The sequence below is a fragment of the Dipodomys ordii genome, unplaced genomic scaffold (genome assembly GCF_000151885.1).
Source record: "Dipodomys ordii isolate 6190 unplaced genomic scaffold, Dord_2.0 Scaffold25, whole genome shotgun sequence".
Lineage (NCBI taxonomy): Eukaryota > Metazoa > Chordata > Mammalia > Rodentia > Heteromyidae > Dipodomys > Dipodomys ordii.
In genome coordinates, this window is record NW_012267241.1 from 12,655,810 (window position 1) to 12,679,426 (window position 23,617).

Consider the following 23,617-nt stretch of genomic DNA (forward strand, 5'->3'; position numbering starts at 1 on the left):
ATTTGGTTTTATAGATCGTAGTTGTCCTAGGGAAAGAGATAACAATAGAAAAAAATACCGCCCCATGTGTAACAAAAAGAAAGCAATAAGAAAATTACATGCCAGCTCCTTCTTTATTATTTTACTTTTATGAGGTTGATGCACTCTGGCAAGTTCTTTGTGACTATTCTAGAGTATTGAACCCCAGTAGACAGAAAATCATAGGGAGTAGACACAATACACCTGTGAAGTTGTTGCTATAAACTGGAATGGCAGATCTCTGACAAAACCACAATGCTCTGTGGGACAGACAACACCTAAATGCTTAGATGGGGAGATATGCTCTGATAGATGTGATTACACATGCTTAAGTCCTCTGGTTTGCCAATGGCACCCAAGAAGGCACCACATCCTTGCATGGGGTGCATGCACAATTTATGTTTATACCTGCGGGCAAGGCAGGTTAATAGGGCCAAGAAGGAGGGGAGGCCGTGGGAGGGCATAATAACTGGGGAGACTTCATAGCATCAACCTGGGGGGAAAGGGAGGAGGACCGAGAGGGAGGGTGTTCCCTCTTGCTCCTGACTGTGTGTTAAGTGGCAGGAGAAATTTTGAAAGCTGCTGTGAGGAGGAGCTAGTGCCGGGATTTGGGGTGTTGTGGACCTCACTCTCCCCACTTGTAGGAAATCCTCTTTCCACTCAGAGGTAATTGGACTGCAAGAAGAAAGACTGTCCAGGGCATAGGAGGAAAGCAGGTCCGGTGCTCCTCCTCCCGTCGTTTATCACTGGCCTCCTGACTCTCTTCCAAAGCCAGCTCAGCTGGGCCAAGGTGGCCGCAGAGCATCCTGACAAGTGCCAGCATCTGCCTAACTGCCCTGTGCATCCCAGGGCCACCCCATTTTCTGGTCACCATCCCTGGCCGTTGGGTCGCTTCTGATGGCTGTGGCCTACGCTGCCCCAGGGAGCATCTTCTGTAAGCAGCTCCTTTTCTATCTCCTGGTGAGTAACATCCAAAGGATTAGGGAATCAAGCAGGTCCCTACCGAGTTCTCCCACCAGTTTGGGCTTGAAATGGAGAAGAGGTGGGGAAGGGAAAGCAGGTAGACTGGGAAAACAAAAGCAGATTTGAGGAAATCCAGGCCAGAGTTGAAAGGCTTGTGGACCAGGATGGGGAGGGTTTAGCACCCAGGACAGTCTGTTGCAGCTTTGTGGGGGAATGATGCCATGTTCAGTCTTGCTGTGTTGTTTTTCTGAGGAATAGTGGAATCAATTCATTCCTTTGGCACTTGGCCCAGAAAGTTCTGAGGTTTTCTTTTGCTACTAGGCATTAAATAAACTCATGCATGCAATGTGCCTCATTCTGCTGAGCTGAAAGAAGAGAAAAAGGGTTTTCAGTGAAGATACCGATCAATTGAGAATTTTAAAATTTGTTTCCAGGAAAAGCTATGATAAAAGGATAACTTCGTTTAAGTAAATGGTGTAAGTCAAGGAAAAATAATAAAACAAAATGTGACAGTCTTCAAAATTTCCATTTAATTGCTTTCCACTTGGATTCTTCTTACTTTGTAGATGTGAATAGCATGCTAGTTTTGGTTTGACGTGAAGAGAAGAGCTGTGAATTTCTACTTTTTTCTTTTCATTTTATCCAACTAGTTTTACACTATATTTTGATTAATTTGAAGGTTTTACTATGTGAGAAGGTACAAGTTCTCCTTATAAATGCAATGCAGTCTTGATGGTCTACTTCTCATACTTCTCATTGAGAGAACCCAAGAGTTCATCTTGTATTAGTATTAGGTAAAATGGGGTCCAGTGTTCCTGCAAGATTCCATCCAGCTTTCTTTTGTTTTTGGTCTCTCCCTTTTTCAGTATCTCTTGACTTTTTTTCTGAGTGCATTCATCCTTAATCCCATATTGACTAAAAGGGTTTGTGACCATGCTTCCATGCAAATTACTTGACCATTGGTTTAACCTGGAAGGACTGGAAGGGAGGACTGAACACTGGAGCCTCCATTGGCTTTTCCTATCAAGGGAAATTGCTGAGGCAATGTCTTAGACCTTAGGACAGGAAGTAAAAAAATGAAGATGGCAGCTGAAATGCAAATATGTCCTCTGACATACTCAGATGCATATATGCATACACAGGCATACATGCCTAAATGTATAGGCATACATGCCTAATGCATAGGCACTTGCAAGTGTGTCTATCTATCTATCTATCTATCTATCTATCTATCTATCTATCTATCTATCTATCTATCTATCTATCTATCTATTTATCTATCTATCTATCTATCTATCTATCTATCTATCTATCTATCTATCTATCTATCTACATGTCCATATACATTCCTAACTCTAATGTGCTTTGTTCTATATTATAGTGTTAGAACACTACTAAGAGATGACTTTTTCCTCAAAAAGTTCTTGAGATAAAATTTAGTGCATTTTTTTATTTTATTTTATTTTTTGTCGGCCATGGGGCTTGGACTCTGGGCCTGGACACTGTCCCTCAGCTCTTCAGCTCAAGGTGAGCAGCGCTCTACTGCTTGAGCCATAGTACCACTTCTGGTTTTCTAGTGGTTTATTGGAGATAAGAGTCTCATGGAGTTTCCTGACCAGGCTTGCTTTGAACAGCAATCCTCAGATCTCAGCCTCCTGAGTTGCTAGGATTACAGGCATGTGCATTCTTCTGGCATTAGGAATGTAGATATTTAAGTAGTCAAATAAACAGGAATATCTCATGTAGTGCTTATTTAAATTAACATGGAGTATGAAATGTGACTTAAAATTCTAGTTTTTTATATTATCTGCCTAACAGATTTGTAAAATCATAATCTCATTAAGTAGGAAAATATAATCTATCCAACTGACTTGAGATGAAGAAAGTTCATATCAGTCATATGAATGTTGATTCCTTCTTTTTCCTCTGTACAAATAATACTGTCCAATAATTCTAGAAATATGTCTTTAGAGAAACACTGATTATAAAGTACAACTAGATGGTTCTGGAAAATCTCGTTATGATATGTTTTATATTTAAATGCTCAAAATGCAATCATTTTTGCTAGGGAAGAGAAAGCAAATACACAGTATCAAGAAAAGAAAATTGCATTTTGAACTCATAGAAATCTTTGAATTGGTGATTTATTTTTCAGATTGTGTTTTCTTTTACATATCTGACCTTTTTTAGAACAGTAGTGTGTGACTTGAATTTATTAAAATTGTTTATGTACTTAAGGCTAATTTTTATATTTTGAGCATTATTTCTGTTTAAGCTATCTATATGATCAGAGATAATTTAGACTTTGAAGTCTGCAGAGATAATTTAGAAGTTATTAGAAAGCAATGAATAGTGTGAGCATTATTTTTATAAGGTAATGAAATCCTCAAATATGTCTTACTTCATGAATTATATTTAACTTTAAATGCTAAAAATGATAATTTGAGAATTAGTACAAATACGTGATTATTGAATTGTACATAAATACTAATTTCAGGATAATCAGATCAGCATTTACAAATAGTCATAGAGAGAAAAAACAAGTTTTTATAGAGTCAGTGTGTTTTAACACAGTTTCTTGCAATTATTCAATATGATAAAATTTTAAAAATTGTTTCTTTAAGTTTTCCTTTGTTACTAAATGACTATATTTTTCCACTTCTCTGCTGGTTACTTTTAAAATAAATATTTTTAAAAGTGGAGAATTAAAAGTTAAATTTATTTTCAAAATTAATATTTTGATAGAATTGTAATATGAAAATGTATGATCAAATGTAATTCCTCGTTGTTTTTCTATCTTTTGAGGTTCTGATATTACTTTGTGATGCTTGTCCAAAAATTTCTCTTCAAGTTCCTTCACATCTTCAGGCTGAAACACTTATAGGCAAAGGTGAGAAACTGTATTGAGAATTTAATAGTCATAACTTGCCACAATTAGCTTTAGGCTGATCTTATAAAATTTGAGGTAAAAGCCATATGAAAACCACTTTACATTAAAATTGGCCACACAATGAAAGACAGGCTATTTGTTTTCAGTAGTAGTTAAAATAATTAAAATACTAAAGTAAGCCATATACTTTTCTTGCCAGAAAAAATTAGCAAATTATCTGAATTCAAATAGAGACAAGCACAAAAAATTAGATGCATATTTCAATTCCTATCAACCAATCTGCTGCCTGAATTCTGGTGCCAACTTTCTTTACTTGATTAGGCATGAATTAAATGTGTCAAAATCTGAATAGAATTTGCACTTGAGGTTGATAACAGTGAACAATTATTCACCAAGAATTTTTATGATCCATTTTAGAGGTTAGCGTGTGACTATCTTATAAAATTTGGGTGGCACCTACTATCATCAGTGCATATTAAGCATTGAGTTTATTAAACCTCAAAAGGTTATGGAAAAATTATTTGCAATATTAGTGAGATATGGCTAAGAACAGAGTAATTTTCTTACTTGCCATAATAGCTATAACTATCAAAGACTTTGCAAATGAGTCCGAAATCTCTTGACCCCATATAATTATAACATATGTGATATAAAACAAGAGTTCATTGATAAATCAACAATCTGTCGTTAAAAACAACAGATTTCGTATATGTGCATGAATATCTACTTATCTATATTTTTCTAGCTATCTTTAACATCTATCGTGTCCAAATGCTTTTTGATTTATAATTGGGTCATCTGATATGCTCATATAAGTTGAAAGCATTTTAAGTGGAAAAAAATTTAATACTCTTAATCTGCCAAATACCATTGCTTAACAACATAGTTCATTGAAGAGTTTCAGTGGTTTTCCCTTTTGATCTTGAATCCTAGTGGTAGCTGAAGCTGGCTGTCCCAAACCCACAATCAGGGGGAAGACCATTTATACTAATTACATTTAAAAAATTCAAAATACAGTCTCTATTGAATCTGTATTACTTTGATAGTATTTTAAAGTAAAGAAATGCAAGTTGAGCACTAGATCTGTACACAAATATGTGTGAATAATAGGTAAAGTGGGGGCAGACTAGTTCTAATGACAATGAGAAAACTACATTTTCAAAATCAGTTCATAGTGAAAGTCATGAGAATTACAACTCCACTAATTTATCTTGACCCTCAAGTTTTAGAGCATTAGTTGCTCAAATGTCCCAACACCCTCTCTGACTCCCACACCCACTCAAAGTTGCCATTCCTGTAAGACATGCTTTATTCCTGTTTCTCCTGACAAACGGCTGTGACATTCTTTTTCTACAGTGAATCTGGAGGAGTGTTTTAAGTCAGCCAGCCTAATCCTGTCTAGTGACCCAGCCTTCAGAATTCTAGAAGATGGCTCCATTTACACAACGCATGACCTGCTTTTGTCTTCTGAAAGCAAGAGTTTTTCCATTTTACTCTCAGACAGTCAGTACCAGGAACAAAAAGAAATGGAAATAGTATTGTCAACAAGGGAAAGAAAGGTAACAAGCAAAGATGCTAGTAGTCTTGAGCTTAAAATTCTTAAGTCTTTTACATTCCCTTTACATTGAAAGTGCCATTGAACAATCATTTGCTTTTGTCTTTTCTGCTTACAATTTACACAGATGAAAACGAGTCTGTTGAGGTTGAAGACTAGCAGAGTTATTTACACAGCTGTTTAATAATGAATGACTTTCTCTAGCCAGGGAGCAAAGTCAGAACATCAAAGGTTTCAGATAGTGTTTTGAGGTGTGGCAAGAAGAATAGCCAACTTGCAGAACAAGAACAGGCCAGGGCTGGGTCTCAAACTCTTAGAAAGTAAAGCAAGCTAGAGAGGGGGGTACTCCACCCTGTGTGGTCACTGCTAATTGACACGGTTTGAGTTTCTCTTTGTAAAGCACAAGAGGCTTTCTAGAACCTGATCCCATCTTTAATAGAAATTTTCCTGGGGTCTCTGTCTTTAGAGAGCGGAGATATGCCTTCTAGCTATTCCATGGGTTTAATGTCTTGACTGCAGGCTTGGGTTTGTGGGCTTTATTTGGGTTTTAAAGAAAGATGGTAATTGGTCCTGAAAGTTCCAAAGATTCATATCTCACTTAAACTCAGTATGACAATTTTGGTCTGATAAATAAAATAGCATATTAGTAAGAAACACAATTTCTCAGAGGGTTTTCAAACTAAATCCGTTCTGATTTCAAGAAATTCAATTCCCAGAAAATAAAATTGTTTTTTTTTCCCCATTAAATCCAAATGGTGAAGAAGTTCCATATTACATAAAATAAAATGAACAAAGGCTGTTCCATGTCTTTTCATAGGTATATAAATGTTTCCACTGTAGAACAAGTTTTTGATGATCCTATTTGTTAATGAATGACTGTCTTAAGGAGGTCTATACCAACCAACTTAAGATGACATGTACCGTGATACCTGATACATTTCTAATAAATGATTAAATCAGGAAATATGTGGTACTAGTAGATAAAATGCAGTCTCAGATCTTAAGTTTTGTGTGCTTGATGTATGTGTATTACAACTAAAAATAGAAATGTTTTAGAGATTTTTATAATGATACTAATAAATCATCTTATTTTCTGTACATTTATGCATTTGGGGAAAAATCTAGCTCTGATTACGGTAATTAATACTGTATTTCATTGTTTCTTATCAAATGTAGTCTCCTAAAAAAAGGCATACCAAACAGTCAGCTGTCAAGCGCAGTAAGAGAAGATGGGCTCCTATTCCATGCTCATTGATGGAGAACTCACTAGGTCCATTTCCACAACATGTCCAGCAGGTATATTACATCTTATTTCATTCCATATGTGACAAAGTGTTTTGGGTGCTCAGACTTTTTACCTGAAAAATGAAAACAATATTGAGTCAAATATTGGTAAACTGGGTGCCGGTGGCTCATGTCTGTAATCCTAGCTACAGGAGGCTGAGATCTGAGAATCTTGGTTCAAAGTCAGCCCAGGCAGGAAAGTCCATGAGACTGCTATCTCCAATAAACACCAGAAAAATGGAAGCGGCGCTGTGAAGAGTGCAGGGACAGCGCCCACGCCAGAGTTCAAGCCCCATGACAAAAAAAATTTAAAAAATATTATGTTGCTAGTATTCAGATACTCCAGTCACCTGAATTATGAACATATATGCCTGTCATCCCAGTACTCTGGATACTGAGCCAGGAGGATCATGAGTTCAAAACAAACCTGATACATTGTCTCAAAAGAGTTCTACTTATGAAAATGTTATGGTCTTTTCCTGAATTGTCATTTATTGTTGTAGATCCAATCTGATGCTGCACAGAATTACACCATCTTTTACTCCATAAGTGGACCAGGGGTAGACAAAGAGCCTTTAAATTTGTTCTACATAGAGAAAGACACTGGTGATATCTATTGTACACGAAGCATCGACCGTGAGCAGTATGACCAATTTATGGTAGGATTACTGAACTATTATTTGCTTGGAATGATATTTTTATGAATGGTTCATTCATATCTTCAGTGTTGCTTTTTTTAATGTAAGAAATACAGTATTTTGATATTTGAGATGTTATTAATACACAATGTAAATTTCATTTTTAAAAAATTGTTGCCATTGTTGGGCTGGGAAGGTGGCTCAGTGGTAGAGCGCTTGCCTTGCATGCCTGAGGCTCTGGGTTCGATTCCTCAGCACCACATAAGCAAAATAGAAAAAAACCGGAAGTGGTGCTGTGGCTCAAGTGGTAGAGCGCTAGCCTTGAGCTGAAGAGCTGAGGGACAGTGCCCAGGCCCAGAGTTCAGGCCCCACGACCGGACCCAAAAATAAAATAAATAAATAAATAAATAAATAAATTGTTGCCATTGTTAAGACAATGGCAAGTAAAAGAAGAAGGAAACCAAAGGTAGAGGAAGCCACAGCAAATAAAATGACAGAATTTCAAAGGACAGATTTTGATCTGTTCTGGAGAAATGACCAAGTATTTTATTGAGTTCAAAGTTCTCTATTACTAGGCATGGCAGTACATGAGTGTAATCTCAGCACTCTGGAGGTCTAGGCAGGGGGATAGTGATGTCTGTTTGGGCTGTAGACTGAGATTCTAAACAAATTCCCTGTAATAAAATACCTCAGCTGACCCACACCAAAACACTACCTCATTTAGTCTCTTTTCTTCCCCTGAAGCCACCTCCCAGTTTTCTTTCCTATCTCTTTTTCTGTTGTTCTTCAACAAGGAAATCCTGGAAGACGGTTTTGTCAATTTAGTAATTCAGCATAAATTTACCAATTCATTTTATTCTATCTCATTCTACTCAAAAACTAATTCTATTTCTTCTGAAAATTAATTCTTTTCGTTTGTTAGTTTTGAATTTCATGCCTCTCTTCAATGTGCTGATGTCTAATCTGAAGAATGAGAGAGATTCACAGTGATACTTTGAGATGACATTGAATGATAATGCTTCTACTTTATTGTCTTGAATTGTAAGTGAGGGAGGGGGAAACGTAGTAAAGAAGAGATTCTTTGCTAAAAGCTTAAAGTAAACTTAATAGATAAATGGGAAATCTAGTCACCATCCTCTTAACTGGTACCTAACAGTGGATCAAGAGTTGGAGGCTACATAAAGCCAGCTCTTTGGATTGACAATGAGGAGGAGGAACTCAGTAGAGCTAGGTTCTCAAGGAAGATAAATTCCACAATAGAAAGAATGGCTTGTTTTAAACATAGGTTTCTTTAAACAAACAAACAGTAACAGTCACAAACCCTGAATAGAGTTTTTGACCCCAGTAAGAATGTGAAACATAAAGCCAGAGATAAATAAATTACAGAGAATTTTAAAGACCTTATAGTGCATAGAAAGACTAGGACCTCTTCAAGAGTGTCCACCAAAGCACTGAATAAAGTAGTGTAAAATGTAAAATAATATAAAATTTTGCCTTTATATATTTCACTGTTAAGTACAATAGGAGAATCCTCATGGCATAGTTTCCTTGTAATTTTATATTTCCTCTCAAACTTTCTAGATTAAAAAATATTTTTCTCCTAATAATATGAAACTGTTACTTAAAAGAAATAGTTTATTCCAGATCTTTTATTGGAAGTAAGCAAACCTCTATTGCAACATTTTTTTGTATTCCTTCTCCTCCTCCTCCTTCGCCCTCCTTTTCCCTCTTCCTCCTCCTCTTTTTCTCCCTCCTCCCTTTTGCCCCTCCTTCTTCTTTTCCTCCTCTTCTTCCTTCTCTCCTTCCCCCTCTCCCTTCCCCTTCCCCTCCCACTCCTCTCACTTCCTCTCTCTACCCTCTCCCTTTCCCCACTCCATCCTCTATCCCCTGCCTTTCTCCTCCCCTTCCTCTCCATCCCCCTCCTTCTCCTCCTTCTTTCATTGGGATGGTACACAGGGCTTCACACATGTCACATACCTGTTCCACGAATGAGATACACCTCCATCCCCATTGCAACCGTTTTCATCTTTCTATTCACACACAAATTAAATATTTGGTAGAGTGCAGAACGTTTTTCTTGCTTTGACAGCTTCTTTACAGGAAATTAAGATGCAACACTAAAAGTCACTCTATATGTCGCATTATACATTTTATTATCTAGTTGGTGAGAAGTCATCTGATAAGGTTTTTTTTTCAACCTTTGGTTTTTCTTTGCTTCTAATTGTGGTCATTGCCAGAAGGAAGGGCAGATAGGCTATTTTGTTCTTTTAAACATTTTTTTAAGGTACAAGTGAATAAAACTGCTTGGAATTTATGCTCAAAACTAGCTTTTGGACAAATTTGACTTTTAAGAAATATGCATGCTTCCCTAATGCTCATTAACATGGGTAAGACAGAATTGGAATCAAGAAATACCACTTAGCAATTAGTAAAATGTATGAAGTGAAACAGAGTAACAAGATGTAAATATCATGAGTTATAAAATTACTAGGAGCAGAATACAAGAATTTTCTTTCAGAGAAGAGATTAACATGGAAATAATACCTCTTAATAATGTTTGTAGCATTAGAATTCACATTTTCAAATATCTTGGGTGCTTTACTTCTGTGTGAATGAGCACATATTCAGCCTATCTATCACCTTTCTTTGATGCCTGGGAAAGGTTGCAACATCCAGCAGTCTGTTTGATTTACTTACAGGCTGCAAAGAATTGTGCTACATACCTCGAGTTTATCTATCATTCAGTGAAATACAGTTGTCGTTATTGCATAAACTGTAAGATGTGTTAAAGATATAAAAATGGTAGAGCAAGCAATGCACATGCTCCAGACATTTTGTTATGGAAATTTGATGGGATTTCTCAATTCTTTACTTTTACTTTTCTTTTACTTATTGTGATGGTTTAATGATAGATTATGGTATTTTAAATCATTTGATTTGATTGCTGGGAATAGGTGCCATGAGTCTACATAGGGACTGTGCTCCTGTTCTCTCTTCCACTATGGTGTTTTTTTCATCTTGGCTTATGAATGTTTTGCTGGTCAAGTCATGCCATCATTGCAATTTGGGGATTTAGTCTTAAACAATTAAAATGACCCAATCTTCTAGGGATTCATACATGGCAGTTTATCCAATATATTTCAAACAGTAGTTATATAAGAAGGGAACATTCTTTAATAGAACAAATTTTTCAAAAGAAAGAATCTGCTAAAACTATCTCTTTTGGAAAGATATGTCTAAGTCTGGTTCCCTTTTACCTATTCAACGGGAGTCTTATTATGGAGTACTGTCTATTTTCCTTTCTGGACACAAATCTATGGGTTATCTGTGTATATGTGCTGTTGGTTCACATTCTGAAACTGTTCAACTTTGGTGCTGCCCATTTTTCTTTTCTCTGCCTAGTTTGTCCTAGCTTTCTCTCTTTAGAAGGCCCAACTGATGACCTAAATCCCACATACAGCTTTGTGTTTCTCTGAAGAAAATAATTTCAATAAGTTGCAACATAAAAAAGGATAATATTCCTTAGACTCCAAAAGAATTTAAGGAAAAAATGATATTGTATTATCACATCCATGACATTTAAATTTCATTCTTCTAACCTGGCTAACAATATGACTAATACTATTCTATATCATTCTTCTTATACTGATGTTTCAACCCATTATTATTACTTTTCAAATATAAAATAACAGGATTGAGAGTGTTACACTGTTGCCTTTCTTAATTTTTTGAAAGTTTTGCTCTAATAACAGGAAAATATTGTGTGTATAGTATAGACATGTGTGAATGGACTGTACTCTAATTTTCACCAACCTTCCTAAAGATCTAAAGATCATCCTCTTTCTAATAATGGTTTCAATTATGGTATTTTTGGAGATACTTGTCTCATTACCAGTGAAAAATAAACGGCATATTATCTGAAACAAAACTGCTGTATCTGAGTCAGTAGCATATGAAATCATACTTACATTTATATTCAAATATCAAGATAGATTATTTCAGGCCTCAAGCAATCATTTCATGGAAAAAATGATCTTCATTTCTTCTGAACAGAAAAATGGGCAAAACTCCTATAAAAAGTATAAGATACTATAAACTGTAAAGAGAAGATGAATGACAGAGGTATAAAAATAGCACAGTCTCTAGAACCTGAAAATTGACTAGTGAGACTAGTGAGAGAGAAAAAGAGTGAGTAAGATTTTAATTTTGTAGTTCGTTGTAGGAATGGTTATAGTTAAAAATCAGAACGTGTTCTGCTGAAGATCTAAGTTAATCCAGAACTCACTGAGAGCAATTTTAGCTTGCCTTGTCAGTGAAGAATTTAACTCAACAACTATTTATGGAACATTTACTTGACAAAATCAGATAAATGAAAAAGCAATTCAATGGCATTTAAATGAAGAGGAGATCATGGCAGTTGGTGCCAAGATAAATTTTGAGATAGAATTTTTTTTGGGGGGTGTACATGTGTGTACCTAGTAACATTTGCATTGAAAAGAAATGCATTTATTTCAAAATGAGAAAATATATGAAGATACGGCACCCAGAGATAGTTGTGGTAGGTACTTACTTGTACTTGTAAATAGAACTGTGCTTTTATAAATTACAAAAAATTCTTATGGGTGTAATTGGACATGGTCTCTATGAACTCAAGCTAATAGAACAGCATGCTGTTAGTTCAAAGAACTCTAAGGGTTCATAGTATTTGGAGTCTTAGTGGGAGAATGACAAGAAATAGTTCCTGAAGGGGTTTGAAGCCATATGGTGGACATGTGTGATGATGTGTGACATCCCTCTAGTGTGTCATTTCTCACAGGTAACTTGCTGGATAATTTTCAGTGGTGCGTTATGTGCTGCTGCTGGGCTTCTTTTTGTGCACAGCTGGGCTTTTGAGAGCAAGCTCTTGTTGCTTTTCTTCCTTTCAGGTCTATGGCTATGCCACGACTGCTGATGGCTATGCTCCAGACTACCCTCTCCCCTTGTTGTTCAAAGTTGAAGATGATAATGATAATGCCCCTTACTTTGAAAACAAAGTGACTGTGTTCAGTGTTCCTGAAAACTGCCGGACTGGTACGTTCACATTTTATAGTAGTCTAAAATTATTCAGTATTAACTATATATCATAATTAAAATGTTTAATTATACCATTACAGGCTTTATGGTATTTTGGATTATACTCATTTTTCCTATTAGAAATTGAAATCATATGATAGGCTTATTGAGGGTGAAATGGCTCTGAGCATATTGTCTTAAAAGAGAAAAAGGAAAATTCTATAGGTTTCCCCTCTGATTTCATAACGTCACAATTCCGGCAATATTTATTTGACTCAGTTCTCTGTAAGGTTTGTTGTTGTTGAAGTGGAGTTTAGTTTACATGCATATGCTTAGAAATTGTGTAGTGGACTGAAAAGTTGCTTGTTTTTCCAGTTAGAATAATGTTGTTGCTCAGTACAGCAGGGAGGAGGCAAGATTTCATAGAGAATATGATGAAGGAGTAATTAATGGGTTAATACCCAGCAAAATGAGATGTTATTCATTCATCCATCTGCTGTTTGTAAGTTATCATGTATCTAAGGTATCATAAATAGGCTACATGAATGCAAAATTCAAATCTCCCTTCTAAGAGTGACAAGAAAATTACAGCTAAGGAGACAGACAAAAATATTTTATTGCAGCAACAAATATACTTATGTAATATTTGAAATTCAGAGTTCAACATTTGTAAGCTACAAATGCACAATGACAGTTTTGTTACAATATTATAATATCATTATAACTTTTTATACTGTTATTAAATAACTGTTGGATAATAGTTATCATTTTTGGCCTAAGCTTACAACAAGTGTCTAGTATGATAGAAAATTTAGGAAAGCTCTAGATTTTCACTTCAGTTGGGTTTTGCATTTGTACTTTATATAGAGAAATTTCTAAATGTTTGCGTTTTCAAAGAAATACTAGTCACAACCTTCTGATTTTATATAATCATATGATCGTACACTTCTTAGAAATACAACTCTTGTACTGATTATTTACTACATATATTCAGAAATGGAGAATATTACCATATATATTCAGAAGCTATTAAATAATACATAGAGTTCCTAAGGGCTTACATTCATCCTTAATGGATCTGAATGTGTGACAGAGAACAGTTTATATTGTTTATTTTTGCCTGTGTAGCTCTGTGAATGGATGTAGTTATAAACCAACATACAATTGGAATCTTTATAAAGTTTCAATATATTTTTAAGGACATAGAAATGTAGCATGACATAAAAATGTCAATCAGATTTATAACAACATATTCATTGCTCTTCTTGGCATAGCTCCAAAACAAGTTGAAAAATAAAATGTTTCCTCTTTGACTCTATATCAAAGTCAATATTTTATATGAAACCAAAACTGTTACTAGGTTTAGAAACAATCATAATAAGACTGTTTAGTTTGTGTTTTAAATTTCCAGCTAATGTTCATTTTTATTATCCATTGTGTTTCCATGTAAGAATGCATGAGACCATTCCAATCAGTGGATCACTAAAATGGAATTCCTCATGCTCTCATACTTGGCCTATGAGGCTTGTTTAAATGATCATTAGACAGGTATACAATGTTTACTTCTATGTATGTTAGCAATTACTTGCCTATATTGATAATCCAGTATATTTACTGAAGTATGAAAATATGAAATCCTTGTTATCCTCTGCAAAGTTGTGGATTCATTCATTAATTAACATTATTATGCTGAGATAACAAAGAGACAAATTTCCACTCAAAAAAAATCTCTGAATTGGAGGAGTCTAAGTGAAAGAATTTGAGAATTACTATTACCAAAAGTAGGAGGGAGCCTGTTCATCTATCCTATGTAGAATATGAATAGTATGACAACGAATGAAAGTTCCAAGGAAGGGGAACTTGGAGATGTTTTATATACTGTTTATATACTCCTTGTATTATCAAGACAATTCATCTCCTCTTTGATTTAGGCTCTCATTCTGTAAACCATGTGGCCTCAAACTCTCAGTCCTCCTGACCTTGACTTTCAAGTGCTAACATTATATGTGTGCACCATCATGTTTGACTTAAAACTCTTGTTTTTGTTCCTTTTGGAACAATTCACTCCAGCAATACTTTGATTTTGTTTTTGCTTAGAATTCAATTATATCATGATTTTAATTTTTTTTGACACTTGGGACTTATCTGAACAGGAACTTCAGTAGCACAAGTGACAGCCATCGACAATGATGAACCTGGAACTCTACATACTCGTCTGAAATTTAAAATCCTACAGCAAATCCCAGATCAGCCAAAGCATTTCTCTATACATCCAGATACAGGTGTGATCACTACCACCACACCTCTACTGGACAGAGAGGTAATGCACGGATTCATTTCTCAGTCATTAAATTCAATTTAAACATGATTAATTGCCAAGGCAAGTTACAATGCAATACAATGGCCTCCTCTCTATTTTTCTGCAGGCTGTGGTTAGCCCTTCTCTGGAGATGGCTTTTGCCCTGGTAGAAATATTAAGGAATATTTGTGGTAGCAGGCAAAGTCTTCTTGCCTATGTCTGACCTGACCTGATATTTTGATGATAAGCTCCTCTAGATTTATTTTATTTTTCCTTAAAGAAAAAAGGTAATTTTAGCCAGATGCTGGTGGCTCACACCTGTAATCCTAGCTACTCAGGAGGCTGGGATCTAAGAATAGTGGGTCAGAACCAGCCTGGGCAGGAAACTCGTGAGACTCTCATCTCCAATAAACCTTTAGAAAGCCGGAAGTGGCACTGTGGCTTGAGTGGTAGAGTGCTCGCCTTGAGCTGAAGAGCACAGGGACAGCGCCCAAGCCTAGAGTTCAAGTCCCATGACCAAGTAAAAAAAAATTACATATATTGAAGTTGAGTAAAATTAACATTTTTTTTCCCTGTCATGGGGCCTGAACTCTGCATTTAGGTGCTGTCCCTCAGCTCTTCAGCTCAAGGCTAGCGCCCTATTACTTAAGCCACAGAGCCACTCCAGCTTTTTTGCTTATGTGGTGCTGAGGAATTGAACCTAGGGCCTTATACACACAAGGAAAGCACTCTACCACTAAGCCACCTTCCCAGCCCCTATATGTAATTTTTGTGTGAATGTGTGAGCCAGTCCTGGAGCTTGAAATCAGGGCATAGGCATGGCCCCTAGGCCTTTTTTACTCAAGCCTAGTGCTTTACCACTTGAGCCACAGCTCAATTTCTGACATTTTTGAGGGTTAGTTAGAGCTGCAAGTCTTACAAACTTTACCTGCTGGGTCTGGGTTCAAACTGTGATCCTCAGATCTCAGGCTTCTGAGTAGCTAGGATTGCAGGCAGGTATGAGCCCCTAGCACCCGAAAGTTACATTTTTTAATTGATAAACTTAATCTTCCTGGTTCAGAGGCAAATTGAATAAAAAGCAAACAGAGTTACCATATACCTCTTCTATTGCCAATGCCCGGCACTGCAACAGCGTATTTGCTACAACCAATGAAACTATTTGGACATGTTATGATCATAGTCCATAGCTTTAGCTTCCGTCTTGAGCTAAACAGTCTGTTATTTGGACAAATGCATAGTGGTATATATTCATCATTATAGTATTATGTAGAGAAGTTTCACTGTCCTAAAACTCCTCTGTGCTCCTGCTGTTCATCTGCTCCTGGCCCTTAGCTCCTGGAAACCACGAATCTTTAATAATCTCCATAGTTTCACCTTCTCAGACTGTCATAAAGCTGAGATTCTATAATACTGGTTTTCCCAAAATGATTACTTTCTCCTAGCAATTTGCATTTCAATTTCTTCTATGTCTTTTCATAGCTTGATAGCTCCTTTCTTTTTAGCCTAAAATAATATTCCATTGCCCAAATGCACCAATTTATCCATTTATCAGCTAAACATACCAATTTACTTATCCATATATCAAATGAAGAACATCATTGTTTCATTTAAATGCTGGCAATTATTAACATGGTTATTTTACATTTTGAAATGCTGTATTAGACGTATTTCTACCATATTGGTTAGCCATCGTCTTTGTACTGTATCAATATTTATAGTGTTTTTATTTTAAAAATTACATTTAGGGCTGGGTGTGTAATATTATATATAGGGTGTGTAATTATATATAATATATAATATGTAGTATATAATAATTTATTATCTGACTTTATATATATATATATATATATATATATATATATATATATGTAGCTTATTTGTAGCTGGGTGCTGGTGGCTCACGCCTGTAATCCTAGCTACTCAGGAGGCCAAAATCTGAGGATGATGTCTCAAAGCCAGTCCTGGCAAGAAAGTTCGTGAAACTCTTATCTCCAATAACCACTAGAAAACCTGAAGTGGCTCTGTGGCTCAGGTGGTAGAGTGCTTTCCTTGAGCTAAAAAGCTCAGGGACGGTGCCCAGCCCAAGAATTCAAGCCCCTACTCCCCATCCCCCCAAAAAATACTTATTCATAAAATAATTACAAAACAATAGTTATGGTAAAGTACAGAAAACAGAGACATTCACCATATTCCCTTTTCCTGGTTTCAGATGTGTGATACTTACAAGTTAGTGATGGAGGTGCGGGATATGGGAGGCCAGCCTTTCGGTTTATTCACCACAGGAACAATCACCATTTCACTTGAGGATGAAAATGACAATTCGCCATATTTCACAGAAACTTCTGTGAGTATACCTCTCTGTTCACTTATCTAGGTAATTTTACTTTTTTTAAAGAAACAAATCCAGCTATGTGGATTTAAATAGCTGTCCTTTGGAGACAGCATAGAGAGAATAATATAACTATTGTGAGCAAAGGAATTGACATGCTAGCTATTTCTGGATGTAGGCAATCAGTCAAGCTCTTCACCTCCCAGCAACATTGCCCTTGACACAGTTCACTTGCTCAATGTTTTCTCGATTGTGAAGTAGCAGTGCTGTATGAAATGCCCTGAACTACTTTTTAAGGTGGGGAAGAACAGGTGCACATTTCAAGGTCTAAAGATGGAAAAGAGAGTGGTTTATATCCTCTGTTGGAGTCAGAGCACAGGCTGCCCAACCCCCACCTCAGCTACCTCTGACTTTTCTTGCATCACATATGAACAAACTTTGTTTTGGGGGAGTAAGCTATACTTCTGGGGGAGTGGTTCGTTTTTCTTCAGCTTTAATTTAATTTTATTTATTAAAATAAATTCACACCAGAGTACAAGTTAAAGATGACAAACCTGAAAATGCAAGATAGACATATTCATGTAAATTTTTACATAAATATTGAGTACATGTTTTATCCATGTTTCATATGAGGAAATAGAAGGTCTGTTAAGTAACTAATTTACCCAAGTTATCATATAAATAGAGCATTTACAAGGTAAGTAGGTTTCTAAACTAGATACAATTGCTGCCATCTTCCTTTGATTCCATCTTACAACTGTGGTGGATTTTGATTTACTTTATGTTTTAGCCTATTTATATCTTACAACCTGTAACCATGTTTTCTGGACAACCAATGTCTATGATTTAATTTCTCAAAAAAGAAAATGCTTCCCTTTAAATATTTGCCAGTGAATCCAATTACATAAAAACACTATTGTGGAAAATAGTATCAAATAATAAAATTATCAATGTATATGCCCATTATATAAAATGCTAACTACAGTAGTATAAAGCATTTATTCAGTGCTTACAATAGTTACAAAGGAGAGATAAACTGAGACTATTGTAGAGATTCCAAAAAAATACAAATCTAGAGTTAGGAAAATCATTTCAGAGGAACTCAAAAGTTAAGAGATAAGTAGTCTTTGAAGAATAGAAAAGATTTGAAAAAAAGCAGTTCAGGAAGAAAGAAGTAGGCTGTGAATTTGACTTTGAAATTCTTTCTCAAAATAAGGGTGCATTTCCATATAAATTTTACTTTAAAGACAATATTTAGAGTAGAAAACAACACTTAAAATTAGAGGCTTCTAATAAAAAGATACTTTTCTCCAGTACTCTACAGAAGTGGAAGAAAACAGAATTGACGTTGAAATTTTACGAATGAATGTACATGACAAAGATTTGCCAAACACTCCTCAGTCGAAAGCTGTCTACACAATCCTACAGGGGAATGAGAATGGGAACTTCAAAATTACCACAGATCCAAATACAAATGAAGGAGTCTTATGCGTTGTCAAGGTAAATTAGTAAAATAATCTAGGTATACTTTAAAAGCATACTAACTTATGCATCTTTAGTGACATTAAAAATCAATAGCTCCTTGTCGATATATAGCTAGAGTGTTCAGTGTAATAATGAAGTGGTTTGCATTGGTTGACATGAGCATTTTTCTTCTATTTTTTTATTCTCATTTGTTTTCTTTGATGAAAATCATGTCAGGCACAAAACTCATTGTACAATACATCAGGAAAACTAGGACAAATGATATGAAATAGTAGATTAGATATTTGCCTTAAAATAAGGGATTAAGGCAGTGAAAGGAACAATTTGAATGACAGGGAATGTATAAAAATGATATTTTGTATCTAAGACCAGTACCTAGAAAATGCTTAAACTTATTTTGGAGCTAACACTTCATTAATTTCTAAGCGAGAGAGCAAATATTTTGTAGAAAGTTGATGTAGAAAAATTTAAAATAAAAATTTCATAAATTGTTCTTTAATTTTTATGCTGCATATCCTTTCTTTTTCCTATTTATTTATTTATTTGTTTGTTTTTAAATTTGGGGGAGCTTTTCCTTCACCAGTGACATTCTATTTCAGGAGTCATTCTAATTATTCAGTCCACAAATAAGCACTTGTATCAAAAGCTAAGCACTATCTAATGTAATGTGTTTTAAAATATGTTGCTAAATAATATTGTTATGATTTTTGATTTGTATATTCAGGGTAAATGCTCTATAAAATTACTCTGAATTGCTCCATTATAGCATAGTATAATAGAATAACTTTATGTATTTCCTTGGAGGAATTTCCATGATCATTTTTATATAACTAATCGAGTAATTTGAATTTTTCAAACACTTGTTTTACATATCTGTTAATATAAAAATTTGCAGAGAGTAAATGAAGACAGACTCTTCTAAAAGAGAAGTAAGTTGAGAAGTTGGTTAAACTGTAACACCAACAATTCTGCACTGAATAGTATTTATTATTGTAAAAGCTAATTATTAATCTTTACATTAGCACAAACTTTTGGTAACATTTTGAATGTAAAAATGATAATCCTCTCTAGAGATGTAGGAAAGTGGTAGAACCCTTACTCTAGCATATGCAAGATCTCTGATTGGATCCCCAGCACTGATCTTATTTATAAATATATAGTTTTTATATATATATATATATATATAAAACTTATATATATAGATAACATATATTATATATAAATATAATATATAAATTACCTATGTATTTGTTTCATATACATATAACATACATAATACATAAGTATATATAGTTCTTTTATATTAAAATTACAATCATGAATTTTGTTTATATGATATATATATAGACTCACTGAAGTATGTTTATTAAACAGCCACTGAACTATGAAGTCAGTCGCCAAATTGTTCTGCAAATTGGTGTACTTAATGAAGCACAATTCTCTAAAGCAGCAAACTCACAGGCTCCCACAATGTGTACTACAACTGTAACAGTTAATGTGAAAGACAGTGATGAGGGCCCTGAATGCCAGCCACCAGTAAAAATTATTCAAAGCAAAGATGGCCTTCCAGCTGGCCAAGAACTCCTTGGCTACAAAGCACTAGATCCAGACACCCGCAACAGTGAAGGTTTAAGGTAAAGTACTTTTCAAAGACCTTCTCAATTTAAATTGGGATGTAAACTAATTTCAAGCTTAAGAAAGTTCTCTGTATATTTTTGTAATGACAAATTTTGGGAATATATCCCTTCTTTAGGTTAGTTTCTTATATTTGCTTTCTAAAACTTAGGTATCAGAAGTTAGGAGATGAAGGTAACTGGTTTGAAATCAATGAGCAAACTGGAAACTTGAAAACTGTGAAAGTAGTAGATCGAGAATCAAAATTTGTGAGAAACAACCAGTACAATGTTTCAGTGGTGGCTACAGATACAGGTGGGTACCATTTTCTATAAATACAACACACACACATTTTCTATGAAAATCTGGGATGAAATCTACTTATTTCTAGATCAAAATTGAATGCAAAAATGTTTACATTAATGTGATAATATATAATATAAATGATGTATACATTACACCTGTTCATTTGATTGACAACTACATAGATTAGGACCAGTATCAAGTAACACAACATCACAGGGGATTAATGGGCAAATAAGTCTAAGTTTTAAGGCTCATATTATTTCTGCTGAGGAAATGGTGGCATGTTCCAGAATTTCCCTTTTGTTCAGGGGTTCAGATTTATATTATTATGATATGAACATGATAAAAGGATTTGACCTACTAAAAACAGTTGAGTACCATGTGAATTTATTCTAAGCATCCAATAATAGAAAACATTTATCCTAAGTTCTAAAGGAAGGACAAAACAGTGATTTGCTTTGAGTTGTAATCTCCAAGGTTAATTTTAGAGCCTACTTTGTAAAGAATGTCCTGCCAATGTTGTAGTGATCTTGAAACTCTTGAATATACCCTTCTATCATTCAGATGTTTTAAAATGTTTAAATTATTGTGTGTATTCAAAATATTTGATACCATTATGATTTATACGCCATAGAAATTCATAAAAAATCAATATAAAAAATTAAAAAGAAGCTGCTCAGGCCTGCAATCTTAACTACTCAGAAGACTGAGATCTGAGGATCATAGTCCAAAACCAGCCTGGGCAGGAAAGTCCGTGACACTCTTATCTCCAATTAACTATGAGAAAACTGGAAGGGGTGCTGTGGTTCAAGTGGTAAAGTGCTAGCCTAGAGTTGAAGAGCTGAGGGACAGCACCCATGCCCAGATTTCAAGCCCCATGACCAACTAATACATACATACATACATACATATATATATATATATATATACATACATACATACATAAAAAATTCTGCCCTTTCCCTTTATTGTATCAGTGACATAGTTACCCATTTGAGACAAATTGTCTAAATATTAAAGATAAAAATAAACTTGGGATTTTCCAGATGAACTGATTCATCTGATTTTCTGCCTAACCGAAAAAGGTTTTTACTATTTTATCTAGATAAAAGTAGTTGATACAATAATGCCAGCGCCAATTCCCAAAATATCATTGAATTATTTAGGAAGAATGAGTAACTGTAAAAGCATCCTTCCAAAATAATGACAATACTTACTTTGCTTAAGTAACTAGTTTAAAAATTACTTCCAGCAAATTATTTTTTATTATTCAACAGAAAGAAGCACTACATATGATTTAGAAGTTATTTCAAGTTAAGGAAAAAGGAATTTTATTTGCCTTATGTTAAATTCAATATATTTTCCCAATATTTAGACCAACCATTGATTGATGTTAAAATGAGAAATTTTATTTTTTTATTTAGTTTTGAAAGTTATCATTTATGGAAGGTATTATGATAAAATCTGAATATGTTTCTATACATTAGTCTTGGTGGTGGTGGTGGTGGTGGTTTGGGGCCTTGAACTCTGGGCCTGGGTGCTGTCCTTCAGCTCAAGGCTAGTGCACTACCACTTGAGCCACAGTGCCACTTCCAGTTTTCTGGTGGTTAACTGGAAATAAGTGTCACGGACATTGCTGTCCGAGCTGGCTTTGAACCGCGATCCTCAGATCTCAGCCTCCCATATAGCTAGGATTATAGCCATGAGCCACCAGTGCCCAGCACATTATTAATTCTTAAATAAAACTTATGAGTAGTTTTAATTAAAAGCATGTATTGGGACTATGTGCAAAGCATTAGGCTAATATTAGTGATAGATAACAAATGAGTAAGAGACAATTCAAGTTAACAACAGTTTATTAATTCAATTGGGGTGGAGGTATAAACACATTTTTCTGGCTCATTTAGTTGAGATTTTTTCACAGCACAACAAAACAGTTACATTAGCAAGTGTTGATGGCTCATGCCTGTAAACCTTGCTTCTCAGGAGGCTGATATCTGAAGATTAAGGGTTGAAGCCATCTTTAGAAGAAAAGCTCTTGAGATGAGACTCAGTCTCCAAAGTAACCAACAAAAATCAAGGTTGGAAGTGTTGCTCAAGTGGTAGAGCTGTGTATAGTTAAAGTCTTGGGTTGTAACCCACTACTAGTTAAATAAATAAATAACTGCATTATGTTCAGTGTAGTAGCATTAAGTTATAGCTAATCAAAATACACTGGAAAACTCAATAGGCTCTTCAGATGAAAGTGTCTTACTGTGTTACATGTTTTATACTCACCTAAGTCATGAACAGTGCTAGGAAAAAGCACAGACAATAGGATTACCATTGTCAGCAGAAGCCACAAATTTATTGAGTGGTGCCATTTAACTATAATAGAGTTTGGCTGGGAATGTAGCTCATTGGTGAGGCACATGCTTAGCAAACATGAGGCCTTGGGTTCCATCTCTAGCACCAGAAAATAATAAAGCTTATTAAACAAAGAAGAGGAGACAAATGTTCCTTGGTTCCTAATGTACCAAGTCAAGCAAGAAAGAAGATTGAGAAGAATTGTATACATACATACATACAGTTTTGTCTTTTCTCAATTCATACATATATATATACATATATAAGTATATATATATGAATATATATATGAAATGAGAAAAGAACAAACTAGGAAGGTGACATGATCAAATGTAAAATAGTTATTATTCATAGGGTACATACATATACTCCATAAAGAAAGGTGAAACAGTTTAGTTTTCACAGGGTTATTCTTTTTTTGGGGGGGCTCAGGGTGGGGGAGGCTGGTCGTGGGGCCTGAACTCTGGGCCTGGGCACTGTCCCTCAGCTCTTCAGCTCAAGGCTAGCGCCCTACCACTTGAGCCACAGCGCCACTTCCGGCTTTTTTCTTTTTGCTGATGTGGTGCTGAGGAATCGAACCCAGGGCCTCATGCATGCAAGGCAAGCGCTCTACCACTGAGCCACCTTCCCAGCCCCTCACAGGTTTATTCTGTAGTGACATACCTCATAGATGATACCTTTTAGTTTTAAAAAGCACGTGAAGAGATCCTCTCATTCAACCAAGGAGTCTTATAGGCAGACTAGAGTGACATCACTCTAGTCTTAAAGCTCATTGAAAGCAGATGTCACTCACTTAGCATTAGCTAAGTTGCAGAAACAAAACACATTGCACTGTGAA

The 23,617-nt window shown here is 35.3% G+C and overlaps 1 protein-coding gene across 2 annotated transcripts in view; it reads left to right on the forward strand.

Annotated features, from left to right (window-relative positions):
• Positions 1-915: 915 nt before the first annotated feature.
• Dsc1 (desmocollin 1) overlaps positions 916-23,617 on the forward strand; it is a 29,227-nt gene continuing 6,525 nt past the window's right edge. For both annotated transcript variants that reach the window (XM_013014868.1, XM_013014869.1), the window contains exons 1-11: positions 916-978; positions 3,787-3,871; positions 5,228-5,430; positions 6,603-6,722; positions 7,214-7,369; positions 12,274-12,418; positions 14,554-14,720; positions 16,909-17,043; positions 18,343-18,528; positions 19,888-20,147; positions 20,300-20,442. In XM_013014868.1, coding sequence (XP_012870322.1) covers positions 916-978; positions 3,787-3,871; positions 5,228-5,430; positions 6,603-6,722; positions 7,214-7,369; positions 12,274-12,418; positions 14,554-14,720; positions 16,909-17,043; positions 18,343-18,528; positions 19,888-20,147; positions 20,300-20,442 — 1,663 coding nt within the window. The remainder of the gene's footprint in view (positions 979-3,786; positions 3,872-5,227; positions 5,431-6,602; positions 6,723-7,213; positions 7,370-12,273; positions 12,419-14,553; positions 14,721-16,908; positions 17,044-18,342; positions 18,529-19,887; positions 20,148-20,299; positions 20,443-23,617) is intronic.